Source organism: Fringilla coelebs (genome assembly GCF_963513975.1).
Source record: "Fringilla coelebs genome assembly, chromosome: 1".
Classification (NCBI taxonomy): Eukaryota; Metazoa; Chordata; class Aves; order Passeriformes; family Fringillidae; genus Fringilla; species Fringilla coelebs.
Window position 1 is genome coordinate 50,111,932 of NC_140028.1, and position 15,932 is coordinate 50,127,863.

The 15,932-nt window shown below is 40.8% G+C and overlaps 1 protein-coding gene across 3 annotated transcripts in view; it reads right to left on the bottom strand.

Annotated features, from left to right (window-relative positions):
• MYOM1 (myomesin 1) overlaps nt 1–15,932 on the bottom strand; it is a 74,495-nt gene that overhangs the window by 13,089 nt on the left and 45,474 nt on the right. For all 3 annotated transcript variants that reach the window (XM_084222215.1, XM_084222214.1, XM_084222213.1), the window contains exons 23-34: nt 12,570–12,726; nt 11,532–11,638; nt 11,365–11,409; nt 7,673–7,809; nt 6,694–6,838; nt 6,080–6,139; nt 5,761–5,828; nt 5,072–5,185; nt 4,419–4,506; nt 3,683–3,721; nt 3,484–3,589; nt 1,503–1,666 (exon numbers count right to left, since the gene is read on the bottom strand). In XM_084222215.1, coding sequence (XP_084078341.1) covers nt 1,503–1,666; nt 3,484–3,589; nt 3,683–3,721; nt 4,419–4,506; nt 5,072–5,185; nt 5,761–5,828; nt 6,080–6,139; nt 6,694–6,838; nt 7,673–7,809; nt 11,365–11,409; nt 11,532–11,638; nt 12,570–12,726 — 1,230 coding nt within the window. The remainder of the gene's footprint in view (nt 1–1,502; nt 1,667–3,483; nt 3,590–3,682; nt 3,722–4,418; nt 4,507–5,071; nt 5,186–5,760; nt 5,829–6,079; nt 6,140–6,693; nt 6,839–7,672; nt 7,810–11,364; nt 11,410–11,531; nt 11,639–12,569; nt 12,727–15,932) is intronic.

Here is a 15,932-nt window from a genome sequence, read left to right on the forward strand (position 1 = left end):
ATCATCACACAAGTTTAAACTTAAAGTTAAGAAATTTAAAATGCAGATGTAATAAATTTAAAATGTAAAATTTAAAATGCATGCATGTGTACTGTACAAACACTAAAATGCTGAATGGTTCGACTGATAAAGGCCATCTGGTATATGGCAGCTATTATATATACATATGAATGCATAAACACACTTTTTTCTTCCAGAAATCAGGCTTTAAGACAGAGGGCAAGAAAGTAGTAGGCTGAAGTAATTGCACAAAAGAGAGGAAGAAATGCACAATACATTACCTAAATAAGGGATTATGGCAGTGACCTTCCAAACACTTTATGTTGTACATCCCTATATAAAATTATTTTGAGCATGTGCTCCCTATATATAAACTTATTTTTATATATGTAGATGCATACAAGTGAAGTACACTGGGTCATCTTGCACACACCCGCTTCAGAGACCACTGGGTTATGGAATACAAGAGATATGATTTTCCAAGGATTTTTCACATCTGCTTAAAGCATCACACTAATGGCTATGAGCAAAGTGAACAACAAATTGTTGTCTCCTTTGTAAATTCAGGCTAAGCTGCCATCATGGGGGAGGTCAACCTCTCCTGCTTTGAAAGGGAAGAAGAAATGTCTTTTCCTAGGAAGTGGAGATAGAGTACAGAAAGAGCAGCATGGAGATGATTAAAATGTTATTGCCCTTACACAGAACTTGCAAACAAAAAGTGAAGCTTTAGGGATGGGAACAGCTGGGAATGGAAATAGCAATTTGGAAGGAGTTATTCTGTTCTCTAAGATCTGAGAGGTCTCTCAGAGTAAAAGCTTCCAACAGTCAATCCAAATTTTTTCCCCAAGAGTCCTTCCTCATGCTGATGAGAGGTCTTGGCATCTCTGAAGAATGAGGAGTTTTATTACACCCATCAAAGAAATAGGGCAGGAAAGTATCAGAACAAACTCATCCCTCACTTCCTCCTGGAAATATTCCTTGGAAGAGAGACACACAGAAGGCATTCAGTGCTACAACTCATATTTAAAACCGCCAATCAATGCCAGGAACACAAGGGGTTTTGTAAAATAGCTCAGAAACTGGGCTGGCATCTCAGTAGGCAGACTGTAAGTGGGTATCTGGAATAGGAAAAAGCAGTTTGTATTTTATTACTTGGGAGCAGAGGTTGGGGAAAACAAATGGCATGGGCTGGGGAGAACAAAACACATCATCACAGAGTAAGCTGAGTTGGAAGGAGCCCACAAGGATCATCAAGTCCAACTCCCAATGCCGCACAGCACCATCCCCTAGAGCTACACTGTGTGCCCGAGAGTATTGTCCAAAAATGCTTCTTAACCCTGTCAGGCTTGTTGACACAGTCCCTACAAAAAAGCCAAACTGGTGGGGGCACACACAGACCCCAAAGGGTGACAGGTCTGTGGCAAGATGCTGCTGTAGATGCTGCCACACTGCCACAGCACACTGCCCACACGGTGATGATGGTAGCAGAGGGAATGGCCAACCTTGTCCAGAAAGATCCACCGTCTTTTTGTGCGTTGTGTTGCCATCAAAGAGTTCCATTATGTATCTGCCTTTGTCCTGTGGGGTGGGCTCATTGATCTGCAACCAGATCTGCTCCCCGGTGACACCAGTCCTCATCCGGTCCGTGAACTTAATCTGGGTGTCACTGGAAAGCACAAAGCAATGTTACCTTTTGGCTTTACTGGAGTGTTAAAAGGGTTTGCTCATGTTGAGTCACTGAGCACATCTGGAGTTACTAAATGATTTCCAAGACACTATGGTATGCCACCATATTCTGAAACCTTTGAAGTCGAGCCCTTGCTAGAGTTGTGAGCCAGCTGGGCAGAATCGGTGTGACAACCTTTCCCTGTTCAAGGTCCAGCTGTCCTCAGAGCTTGCAGAAAAATTATGCATCTCAGTCTGCGACCTGAGCCATAGAAAAGCTGTACAAGTCTAAAAGCCAGATCTCTGAAGGGTGGCCCAGGCATCCACAAATGTTGCTGTTCTCTTTTTAGCATAGGTTTATTTTTGCTTGGGCAAAATAAAAGTATACAGGGCTGTATCTACAAAAAAAACCCCACTTTTGTCAGAAATGGTGTTTGCCCAGTTGGAATGATTTCTGATGCTCTACTATGTTTGGAATTTAAACACACTTTGGCATAAGCATATCTTCTTCCATTAAAAAAAGAGAAAACAAAACAAAAAAACCCAAAACCCCAACACCCCTCTCCCTCATCCCCCAAAATCAATTTCTTAGCTTTTTAGCTAAGCAGTTAATTTTCCTGGATGAAGCAAAAGATATTTGCCAAATGAGCTACTCATTTTCTTGTTATCTTTAAATTGGTAACTTTGCACTGGAGGGGAAAAAAATTCTAGATTAATTTGACATGCTTCAAGATGAAACAAGTTTCTAAAAATGATATGGAGAAAAGAGAGAAAGGGGGAGGGGGGGGAACCCACAATACTTCATATTCTCTTGCACTTATTTGAAATATTTGGGACTTTGGATGATACCAGGTCAAAACAGGTGCCAAGAAACAAGAAGGCCTCCAATGGCTTTCATTTCTCTGACAGGGTGCTGGTTAACATCAGGGTCAATAATTGCAGCAAGCCTGGTACAGCACATCCTGGGTATTCTGTGCCTCATTTGCATGAGTTTTATTGAGAGATCAGTAATTCAGATTCCATCATACAGACTAACTGCTACCATGTCCACAGGAAGTGAAACAGCAAGAATACTAATAATAGATTTGAAGTGATCTAAGTTGTTTACTTCTCTTATTTACTTCTCTGGGTTTTCCAGTGCAAGCTGTTTGTGCTGGCTGAGAACTCGAAGCTGTCTCATAGATTTGGATGAGCAACTCCCATTAATTTTATGGGGAGCTGGGCATTGAAATTCTTTTTAAAAATCTCAGTTCTTCTGTCTGTCTTGGTTACGTTTGTAGTGCTTGCAGGAGGGGTTGTCTGGATTTTACTGCCCCAGGCACATGCCGGAATTTGCTTTGCCTCCTAAAAATGAAGCCATGCATTAAGAGAATATGCCTGCTTGTCCCAGTTCCACTGAATTGTGGCTTCTAGACAAGCAGACCTCCAGGGCAGGTATCTCTGGACCCATGGTGCTGGCCTCTTTTGAAGCCTGACGGTCTCTTGGGTTATATTTGCATCACTCCTTAAAACTGAGTCAGGGAAAGATGCAGCTCCCACTGGGTGGAGGGAGGTGCTCTGAAGCAGCACCATCCTGCTGGCATCCTGTGGCATGGGACTGTCTTTCATGAGAGAAACAACAGGAGGGCCTGGAGCCACCATACCTGACTCTCATACTGATTTCCTGTGAATGTAATTGACTGAAACAAGCTCATAGGAGATAAGGACTCATGAGAGAGGAGGGGAAGCCTGGGCCTCATCTCTCTCACATATCCAGGTTCTTTCTGGATCTATGAAACCAAAATTGCACTGGGTTTTGCAAAGCTCTTGTGTACTTACTTGTGCACCCAGCCCACTCTCAAATCTTCTACATAATAAGTAACATAGGAGTACAGTCTGATACCCTCAGCTGTGCTCTGGATTTTCAGGTCTGTTGCAGATAAAGCTGAAAGAAGAGCACATGGTTTTATGCAGCCATACAGCCATTCATTGAGTGCCACAATGAGTCATTCATTTGAGAAAAGAATTAAGTGCTTACCAATCCTTCTGCATACTTCATTCATCAGATCTGCAAAAGCTGTGGAAATAAAATCCAGAGACTAAGACTCTGTGTCTGCAGTTCAAGCACAGTCAACAGTAGGACAAGTACTGTCTCTGAAATATTCTCCCCAGAAGGTTTGAAAAACCAGTTTTTGAAAAAGCTACCTTTTCAAGCATATTAGAAATCTGAGTAATGCAGAAATGGAGCCTATTATTTTACAGCTTCCAGACTTTATTTACGTGCAGTCTTGATGAATACTGCTGCAGCTGAACAAGACGATGTTATATTTTTTTTTTTGTAAATTACATTGTTCAGCTAGAATGCTAACCCATTTATATACATTCTAATGGATAGGAGTGGAATGTTAAGAACATAGTAATCACAGCAAGTGGAAAGGCCTCTATAGTAATTGACAAAATATAATAAAAATATTTTTAAATTATCTAGTTCTGTAATTTTTTCTATACTTGTAGGCCTGCTGATAGCCTCCTGAGGAAATCTGTTGTCATTTTGCTCAGTGGTAATCACTGTATGCTCCCAAAATTATACAGAATCCAGATGCAATAAGCTGTATTCAAATACAGCTTATTTGAACTGAAAAATCTCAGTTTTTCTAACCAGATGATGTTATATGCATGAGGAACAAAGCCACAAGAAGGCAACATGTGCAGATGCCTGAACCCACTTCAGTCCTGGTATCTGCTGGGGTGGCTGAGCACAGCCAGACTCTGACCTGTGTCCTTGAGCTTCAGCTCACTGGAGTCCTTTCCTCTGTCGTCCTTCAGTATGACTTCATATGTGCCAGCATCTTTCTTAGAAAACTGCAATATTGTAACGATAAAACCAGTTTTCAGAACAGGTACTGTAGAAAAAATATAGATTTTACTTGTGAACCCAGCTGATATCCCATCCCTGTCCCCAGCAGGTACCTGATGGCTGAGGCTGCTCCCGTGCCCCCCAGCTGCCCTACTCCTGGCTGGGGTGCTGGGATGGGCTTTGCCAGGAGGTCCTGGTGTGCAGGACCTTGTCCTACCCCAAATCTGCTGCAAGGCTGGGTATGAACCGGACCCCTCTGGTGACTCTGAAAGCCTGAGTGACAAGCACTTTCCAAATGCTATTCAGAATGGAAATGTGGTCTCAATCTGTTGCTAAATTGACATGCAAAGGAAGTGACAAGCTTATTATCTCTTCTGTCATCATTTCCTGAAAATCTGAACAAGCAGTTACAGACAGAATTTGCTTTAGCAAAAACACAGACGCCTTGTGAGCTTTTCCATTTTTAAAACCCACTTCCTTTTTCAATTGTTCTGCTGGAGTACTGGAGTAGATCATATAACTCATCTGAACACTAATTTCAACTGAAGGCTAATGAAGACAGTCACTCACCTCTGATATCAGCAGAGTACACACACCATCCTTAAAGTCATGTTCTTCATCTACCATTATCTCCCTGTCATCTTTGTACCACACAATGTGTGTTTCCTTCTTAATATTAGCCACCTAAAATGGGTGAAAACCACATTGCAATTATTCACTTCATCTGAATAGGGGAGCTCAGTGTTGTAATTTGGGTTAGCTAGTTCCATGGGTTAGCCTGTTCAGGTCTCTCAGAGAAGAACAGCAAGCTTTACAACCTGATTGCAGTGAGTTACTGCAGGCCTCCATTTTAAAATGAGGGAGGCAAGAGGGAAAACAACAGGGATGCAAACAGAGAAAAAGGAGACCAGGGAATGAGTCGATCCTGTCTAGGGAGTTTCTACATGCGTAAACTGGCCAAAAAGTAATTAGTCCCTGGATTTACAAAGACTTGTCGTTCCTTTTCCAATGCCTTTCTCTGAGTGGGTGGCTGATGGACCTGAAGAAAGAAATTCAAGCTATTTTCCAACATATTTTGTTACATGCAATGAGTTGTTGCCTCAGCAGGATTAACCTTCAGAGGCTCTGTCACTGTCCAGCATGCAGCTGGGAGTACAAAAGCAAAGGGCATCTCTTTAGTCCCTTCCCAACCATCTAGGTAGTGGTAGCCAGCGTGGTGTACTCTGAATATGGTACTCAGGGTTTTCCTTGCCCCTTACCTTACATTTCAACATCACATTACACTCATCAGTAACTTCCCATCCCAGTTTATCCACGAAATGAGGACCTGTTTGAAATTAAAGGTGTATTTTTAAAGGTCACATCAATGGTATTCATGATGCAAAATGAAAGACAGATGTATTTTACTTGACAAGAATTCAGTTAGATTTTAATGTGGTTTTATTTTTCCTATTTCTACTTCAGAAGTAGCTATGTAACACAACAAAACCCATGTATTTCAAATGAACATGTATAACTATAAATAAACTCTTAACAGACTAACACATATATGATACTTATAAGTATTTGTATTATCACCTTGTTTCCTCTGCCACTCTTTTCTTTGGAAATCTGCTTCATCCTGTAGCTTCTTGAATACTAGGAATTAAAACCAGTGAGAAATACAAGGTTAAACTTCATGTGCCATTTATACAGTGCTGAATGTCACTGTAACAATTCGGTCTAACACTGTCCCTTGGATGTCAGTGAGAAGCTGGTCATAGGATCAGGTTGCCACTGGACATTCCAGAGTATCAGAAGCTGAGTATGGCTAACTCAACTTCCCTAGCTGCTTGCAGTCATCAGGAGTTTTTTATGTCCTGTCTGATGATGTAAAATCCCCAATCACGCAGCTCCTGGTAGGAAGGCAAATGAGAGGCAGCAGAGTCAGCAGCTGCTTGAGCTCTAACAGGTGCAGCTACTTGTTCCCAACTGAATGGGCTTTTTATATGGGAAATTTTCATTCCACCCATAGGAAAGCAAAGCACGACATGCTGCAGTATTTCACATTTCTGTAACAATTCCCCTTCCTCCCATCACTTTAAAAATTTTAGTTCACACATAGGCAAAATTGTGACATCAAAAAACTGGAAGGTCTGTTGGTGTTGAAAACAGTGAAAGGCCAGCCCACTGCATAATACAGATTAGCCTACCATCACCAATGAGGACCAGACTAGATTGATTGGTTGCTTTTCCATCCTGCAGCTGGAACGTGTAAGTGCCTTCATCCTTTTCCTCAAGTTTATCCATAATCATTTCAACAAGGCCGGTATTCTTGTCCACTTTCATTTTATATTTCTGCAGGAGTGGAAAGTAAAGCAACAATTAATATGTCAGAGACAGAAAATATTTTTGAAGTGTTCTAATGGTCTCTTTAGGAGAAATTTTGTTTTCTTTATTTGGAGTCCCACTTCTTCAGGTTCCCATTGGTTCAGATCCCTATCCTATTCTAGACTCACTTTCTCTAGCTCCAGCTCCAAATGTACAACCAAATAAATAAATCTGTTTATTTACTGATGCTGTAAAGCACATGTCACGCCTGTTGCACAGTGAGTACTATTCTTTCTTTTTCATTAGAAAGGTTTAGATTTGCATCTCTTCAGAATAATGCTTTCTTTGAGGGTGATGATGCTGTACAAGGTTGTGTCTGGAATGCCCCATCTCTGCCTTCTATCTGATATCAGTGTCGCAACAAAATCATGCTGTGTCCCGTCCTTGGGGGTAACAAATTCTGCAGCTGGAAACAACCACTTGGGAATTTTTCTGAGATGTAATAAATTCCTTCAAACCACAAAGAGAGGTGAGAACAAGGGTATTCTAGGGCTATAGATGAAGGAGGTAGGAGGAGTCGGGGCAATTGCAGTGGTTCCTTGAAATCACAGTTAATAGAACACGTGGTATTCACAAAAGTGGCAGGAAGGCATATAACTTCCCTTTATAAAATGCATCCAGTAGAATTCATCTGGACCTCAGAACTATGGATAAAATCTTTCTAATCATGCTTTCCATGACATATGCTATTTCTCATGAAAATTCATCAGAGTGGAACACTAGTTGGAAGTATACTAGAGACACTAATCCTCATTGATACTCATGAAAATGCAAACACATGTAGGCAGTGAAAAGCCTTACCTCTCCATTGAAAATCTCCTTATCATTAAATACAAAATTGGCCTTTGCATTGCCAGACAGTTTTTCAGCTTGCAACCAGAATCTCACTTCTCCTTTTTCCAAGATTTCCACTGCCAACTCAGAGATAAGTGGGACAGCTACAAAGAAGAAAGAAAGGAATGATGCCTTTTTTGCCTGTATCTCAACAACTACTGCCTGCTACAACCAGAAAGCCACTTAATACTTCCATACTCAAATACTGTATGCAAGGTAACTAGCTCATAACAGCTCTTCACATAGACAGAATGCCTCTCCACCCACATATACCTAGAATGACAGATGAGATTTAGTCTTTTGATCCTTCAATCACAAGGTCTGGCCAAGCTAAAAGTGTTGAAGATTTGAGTTATGCTCCATTATAAAACAAGGCTATTTCAAATGCAAGCTGCAAGTATCTGTGCAGCATTATGTGAGTCTGTATGCTGCAGACCCATGTTTAATGAGTTGTCTAATAATATTACTGTAAGACAGTGAACTGACTCAGAGGGGAAAAAAACAAAACAAAAAATCTCCAAGCACAAAGCCAGATCAGATAGTCAGCTGCTGAGCTGTAGGTTGGAAGATTTTTGAAAACACTCTGATCCTCTGCTGAGTGGAATCTCCATCTCCAGAATTCACCAAATATCCCAACATATCCTTTGTTTCCCCAGTACATTTTTTTCTTATAAGTAACTGAAACCCCCACATATAAACCAATTCAGTGTGTCAACAGGGGGAAAAAAAAATGTAAAAATCATGTACTATACCACAGGTAACTTTTTTTGTTAGCTAGTTCCTGTTAGCAACAGTCCTCAGCTTGGTTTCACTTTAACTTTTCTTTAAGACACCATAATCAGCAACACGAAGCACGAGGAGTTAGACTCTGGCATTGGGGCATATTGCTCATCTCACTGACTTCTGTCATGTTATCTGCCTTGGTGGATGTGCGGATTCTCAGCAGAAATCATGCTCTCAGCATTATGTGTGCTGCTGTGTGTGAACTCTCCCCCAGGCTCCACTTTCTCAGTAGCGTGAAGTCTGTGTTGCTAGGGTGGAACAGCTGAGGACAGTGCACAAACACGTTGCAAAACACATGATGATCTGATCATCATGTGTGTGAAGACACTCCTCCCAGGGCAGGCTGGTTTCTTTAGCTCAGCATATGCAGAGGCTCAGCTGCAGCAGGACAGCACAGGGACCAAAGTAGTGTCTGGTTTCTCTCATCCTGCTATTTGCTCCATTCTAAATGACTGGGGTGCCTTCTGGAGCACAGCTGCCACCCCACCCCACCCCACTGCCAAACAGACTTAGGGGGTGAGGACCCCTCGGCTCTTCCTTTGCCACACTCACTCCTTCTCCCTCCCACAGCCCACACCCATGTGTGTGCTCTTAGTGCCTGAGTGGCACAGGGTCTGCCTCTGATAGACACAAAGCTCCTGGGAGGTGAGGCAACAATCACCAGGAAACAGAGAATTATGGAAAAGGCACATGCTTAACCAGAGAGGGAAAAGCCTGGAGGAAGGGCAGCATTGCCATGAGGGAGTGGGGCAAAGACAGCCCCATGGAAGTCTGTCCTGGCTGTGCAAATGGTCCATGTGAGCCTTCCTCACCCAGCACATCACTGTGTGTGTAAGGAACAGAAGGAATCTCAGGGCTTGCATAATTTCTTAAAACAAAGCTACTGAAATGCTACAGGAAGCAAGTGGGAGTGTGAATAGACTTCAGGCTGCACTGCTTTTGTCTCACTGTCAGCTCTACAGAAATGTTAAACCCCCACTTGGCTTGCCTGTTATTAACTAAGAATATCTTAGTCTAACATGGAAGAGAGAAAAGTATCTTGGCAGCTGTTAAATAAATGGCTGAAAGGATGCAAAAGGATTTATTTTGGAGAAAAGTCTGATCACTTCTCAGCCTAAAGGAACTGGACAAATTTGCCCTAAAGTCTGCCATGAGCAGAAGTCTTATTTAAAATATTTCCATGAGTACCAATAGCTATTTTAGGCATTTTCCAGTGGTTTTACATCCTATTTGTATAGCATTACAAATTACTGGCAGCACTTGACAGGCAGCCCTTGGGCAGTTGCTCAGTTGAGGAGTTGGAAGAGTTTCTTTTTACCTCGTACCAACACACTGTCATACCCATACGTGGCTGTGTTCTGTAAAGCTCTTATTCAAGCAATCCATTTTCCCATGGAGTTACTGGCTGCATGTGTTTCTAAGCAGTTCCATTAATTGCTGCTCAGAAGTACAAGCAGCTGAATGTCAACCCCTAGTTGTAATATATATTTTTCTTGAAGTGTACACAAGGGCCCAGAGTGTCCAAAGCACATAAGACAGTTTCCTCCTTTACAGATATTTTCTGCAGTGATCTCCCTTTTCTGCCTGTGCCTTCTTGGAGCTCTTGCACAGCTATGTCTGTGCTGTTACCTGCTACAGTGCAAAAAAGATGATCTGATCTGTGTCCTGAGGAGCTTATTTTGTGACATTGGTAGAGCATGGAAGTGTCCTCAAGAAGTGAAGGGTCAGGGCAAGTAAGGTCATGCGACAGCAGCAAGGTTTTGTGATGACCGACTTGTAGTGTGAAAATATAACTAGGAGAAGATAACTGGGAGGAGCAGGAGTAAACAAGAGTTTGTTTGGGCTGTCATTAAGCTATCAAAAGGTGATACAATATGTTGAGAAGAGGAGAGCCGATGAGAAAAAGACAAAGAAGGAAATGAGAGAGATGATGTAGGCAAAAAGGCCATTTCTGTAGCCAGGGATTGGCTGGGCTGAGAGGTGCAATGTGGGCTGAGTTGGAAGAGGTGTCAGCAGTGCATGCACTAAACTGAAGATTTTAAAATGCAGGCATGAGTTTTAGTGCCTGGAATGAAAAAGAAGAGAATATAGTGGGAGATGAGAACAAGTTTAGGTCTCATCTTGTTGTGTGCATTAAGATTCATTATGTAATCCAATATTATTTTTCCCCCATTTATTCAAGTAATATTCCAATAAAATAACCAAATCATGCTACTACCAGGTTGTCATAAATGTCTGTGGAATTGACAAAAATACCATCCCAAGAGTAGAAAGCATGTTCAAATTTTGTCAAATGTTCTAGGAAAGAGGGAGAGAATAAATTTCAGCAAGAAAATTCCGTACATATAGATCGTTACAGCTGAATTTACTATACTTGCCAAATTTGTTAACCCTAAATTTAACTTATGTTAACTTCAGTTGGAGCAAAATTAGAGAATCTTTCAAATTCTGGTTTTCAAATCGGGTCAAGCACGCTGAGTAAGTATTAAAGCCTGTTCTGCAGAAGAAGCAAAGCCAATATGATAGTTATTTTCCAGCTGTTATACAGACTTATTTTGTAGACCAATAACCTGCAATAGTTTGGGAAGAACATCAATAATATACAAATGTACTTAAAGAGGGAGAGAAAAAACCAAATCTTAAATTGTTCAATCCAAATCCACTTTCACTTGAAATTACTATAGTGACCTCCTTACCTGATGGTGGCAGGAGCTTTGTGCCCATAGATTCATAGAAGGGTTTGGGTTGGAAGGGACCTCCAAAGGTCAGCTATTCCAAGCCCCCTGCCATGAGCAGGGACATCTTCAACTAGATCAGGCTTGTGATACCCCACTGCATGCAAAGCTCTCCCCTACAGACATGATTGATTCACTTACTTGGGAATTGGCGTTCATGGCTCAGAGCAAGCAGGCGTTTCATTTCTGCAAAAGAAATAAAACAATATGAGGTGTGTGCACGCCTTTTGGATCTGAGAGACACAGCAGCAGGGAAAAACAGATGTGAAAGCAAAGTAGGCAGCATGCTTAGTAGGCATTGTGTCTACCTTCCTCATCAATTGTGTAGCTTGATGAAACTCCATCAGTGTCTGTGACAATACAAGAGTAAATTCCCAAATCATCTTCTCCAAGATTCTTAAAGGAAAGTTTTGACCTATAAGGGAAAAAAAAAACAAACATTATGATAAATAGGTGAAATCCATCTGAACCAAACACCTCCTTTCTGTCTATATTACCAGATATGAATAGCCTTGTGTTAGCTTTTGCTCTGACTGAACAGACCAATGTTTGGCTCTGTCAGCTATAAGTCAAAGTCCTACCACGTGTGGTACAAATGGTGATGGCAGGAAAACAAAAAAAAGCATGTTGTCAAGGCTTTGATGACCCTGGAAGGATACTGTAGGTACAGGTTGGCACAGATTCCATATGGCAGCACCGTGACTGGGGTGGGCCACTGTTTCTTTCAATATGGCTTCTATCACTAGGAGAGCACACAGGCCCTTCCTGGGCTGAACCTGTGCATCCACCTTGTCTTCCTCTGGGAAAAGCCTGAAGAAACAGAGTAGGCTTGGGGACATTGTATAAGTTACTAAATCAGGCCATGGGGATGCCATCATAAGAGTCTTGCTTACTGCAGCAGTTCCAAAGATTACTGCTGTGTTACAGCGCAAAAGCATTTTTAAGAAGCCCGATAATTTTATTATTTGGAGATTTAAAATAATAGGAATAAGACTAGGACTAGGACTAGGACTAATAATAATAATAATAATAATAATAATAATAATAATAATAATAATAATATCTGCCTTGACTGACAGGTTATAAGGTGACAGGGCTCAGATTTTATCTCCCCATGCCTAAACATCACTAAAGTGCCTACAGAGGAGGTCTGACTCATTCAGTGCAAGCTACAGTTTCCTAATGGTCTGGGTAAGGATTTACTGGAGAACAGCATTCTCAGGAAGTAACCATCAAGTAACAGAGGCAGTTTTAACTCTTCCTGAGGCCTTACATTAAAAAGATGGATTTCTGTGACAGCCTAGATCACTCAAATACAAGACTATTGCTACCCCTGAGGGTCTTACTTTCCGCCTTTGGTATCGATGTTCAGTCGAGGGTCATCCTCAATTGGTTCATAATTCTTGGACCAAATGAACTTGGAGTCTGGAGACATCTGATCACATTCAAAGTTCAAGGAAATTACTCCATTGTCATCTACATCAACCACCACTTCCTTGGTTCCTTAAAGAGCAGAACAAGGCAATTCCAGTTTCTCAGAGAATTCAGGAAACAAATTTCTATAGATATCATTCAGAGAGTGGATTAAGCAGATCCTTGCCATTTTCTCAGCTGGAACATAAATTGCTGCACTCATCAATATCCCTGGTCTTTGATTTACAAGAACAGCTCTTTTTCTAATCCACCAGTTAAAACACATAATAAATCAACTGATTTACTTGTGTGAATCTAAGAATACACAAGAGTTGCAGTATTTGCTATGGCAATGGCTGAAGAAGGTAAAGAAAGCAAGACTCTACATCCACTAAATGTCTGAGCTATTAAATACCAATATTTTCCATGGTAAGCAGTAGTTAGAGCTTTCATTATACAGCATGGATTTTGTATTCTCTAATAGGGTAAGTGCAATACAGGGAATAACATGCAAATGTGAGCATTTGAAGAGGTGAAGAAGAGGAAGCAGTCAAGTTGTCCCAGCAGCACGCATTTGTGACTGAGGCACATTTTTGGTGACACTGGCTTTGCTCAGGGAGGTTGGTTTAATTGCTGTGCTTGGCATCCAGCCCCGCTGCCGTCTGCACCATTAATCCGGGGCCCACAAAGGGAGTGAATATTTGCAATTAGCTGCTTAAGTCACCCACCCAGTCTTGCCAGTGCCTTCAGTCATTGAGTTGGATAGGGTGACCCAGTTTGTACTATAAAAGGCCTTGGGGGTGAATCCTGGGTCAGCAACCTGAAGGCACCTCTATTCTGCTCCCTCACACCCCAGTGGAGCTGAGGGAATTTCATCTGGGATTTGGGCAACCCAGTGAACTTGTCATCTGTGGCATTAACGTTCATTTCAACAACTTGTCTCAGAATGTCAGGGAGAGCATGTGCACTGAGAGGGGCTGGAGGACATCCAGCCTTCTTTTCTGAATAGCTCTGAGCTGGATCTCGCATCTGAATAGGGCACTCATGTCCTATTACTTGGGCTAAGACAATTCTGGGCTGCCCAGAATACTAATGACACACTTTCTCCACAAAGTATTGTACTTCAAAGACAAGAGCCTTGTTCCTGACACTGAGATTGAATGCTTTATTTTCAGCATGATTCTTAGTGACCCTCAAGCATAGTAGGAGATTTCTGTGTCATCGTCCTAAAACTATACACATCTTTTCCAGCACTGCCAGCAGCTCCTGTCATGACAATCTGTGTACACACAGCTTTCTTAGTCTTCACACTTTGCCATAAGCATTTAATGAAAGATGAGATTAATATTCCCATTTTTGTATTGTTATGTACCAGCCTTTGTAGTAGTGAAGCACATTAAGTACCAATATGTGATAAATGAAGTCTGAGACCTACAAATATTTTACTAGGCAACAGTATATTTGCACATTTTTGTTATAATTCAATTTATTATATGCAAAATTCATCACTTGAAATTTCATTAGTGTTTAGTTTCTTCTAGGTCATTAACCCATGAATCTTTTTATGGCACTTTATGTGACATGGAAAGAATTACAGCCATAAGGGTAATTTGAACAATAGGATCTTTTACATTTGTTTCAAAGCCTTCTCATTGTGGTAACAATATATAGCATTTATTTCCAGAAGTGATGCTGGAATTTACCTCTAATATTTCTATGAGTAAAAAAAAAAGTCTAAATTACTGACCACATTTGGATCCACCTATCCTGCAAAGTGGAGCCAAAGAAGCTGCCATGGTACTAGCAGTCTTAATTTCCCTCCTCTAGAGAGCTTGGTGGTTTAATATATCATCCAGAGCTTCTCTTAGAGTTACAGTAAGAAATAAAATACTTGCATGTCATATCACATCTCCATTTATCTGAGCATTTTGTTGCATTGAAAGGACAGAAATAACAGAACGTAAAGCAGACATCTTCCACACACTAGAGGTAATGGCATTATTTTGAATACAGCCAGTCCCAGAAGCTGAATGGGACAGTTTCCTCAGTTTCTGAGGTTCAGGCCCTTCTCAAGTGGCTGATCCAAGCTCATAATCTAATTTTGCTTTGTATCAAGATAAACAAGGACTAAGGGCAGCAATGTGGAAGAGTTGAAGTCTGCTTTTAGATTTTTCTTGTTTCCTGTGAGATCTACGTATGCTGAAGTGATTTTGTCAAAAGCCAAAATTACAGATCAAAAGTAGTCTGGATTGGTATTAGTTTACATGATTGGGATTCTTCATTTAATTTTAGAAGGTAACTGTACAAATTAAGCACAGTTTTCAATGAAAAGAAAGTGGATGCAAAGTATTGAATAATTATACTTACACATTTCTTTGGATAAAGACAACTGGCACTCTTTGTATGAAAGCAGGTATTTTCATTCGGGATATTATTTGCTTGCATTCTTTGATTAGAAATCTCAGTTGTCTTGCAATTTTACACATTCACCAAAAGTAGCATTCCAGCAGGAACTTTCTATAGAGACCTGACAATATTTTGTCTCCCCCCAAGATGGTAATAGAGGCATGATTCATAGGGCAGCACCAAAATATTTGTGGCAATTTTTTTTAAATGGTGTGATTGTTCTTGACATTTTTGTAGTTAGGGTGAGAAAGGTGGAAGCCTGCTCAAGAGGCTGTTTTATGAAATAATTGTTTTTAATAAGTTTTTGTCTTTTCTTAATACCTCTAAGAAGCTTACTGCGGTGGATTTTGTATCAGCAGATCTCAGCTCAAAATATGGGTCAAGTAGATTTGTACACATAAATAATTTTCAGTTTCCCTGAGTGTTCACTGGGCTAAATCCTCACTTTCTGGTGATCCCTCAGACGTCATACCTACGAATTCTCCTTCTCTAATGGTGAGGTCTGTAAACCAAATGTTCTGCTCAAGTTCACCTCTTTTGAGTGAACACTGTACAATTCTTTTTTGGTCATGTTGGTCATCTTCACAAGAGTTTGTTTGTATTTTTTCTCAGTTTTAGTAACATGGTCAATCTTTTATTTAGGACACTTGAAGAGTGTTATCATCACAATGTATTTTCAGAAGTATGATGCACAGATATTAACCCTCAATGAAAATGGATTAGCAAAGCCAAAAGTTTAGTATTAATAGTGGCTTAATTCTCTTGTTAGAAGTGACTGCTGTATATAGCTGTTTTCAGGAATACATTTTTAAGGTTTGCCTTATTCCCCTTGCAGGTGATAGAAATAGCCCTGATGCTTCAACAGCTTATAGATCTGAAATTATGTTTCT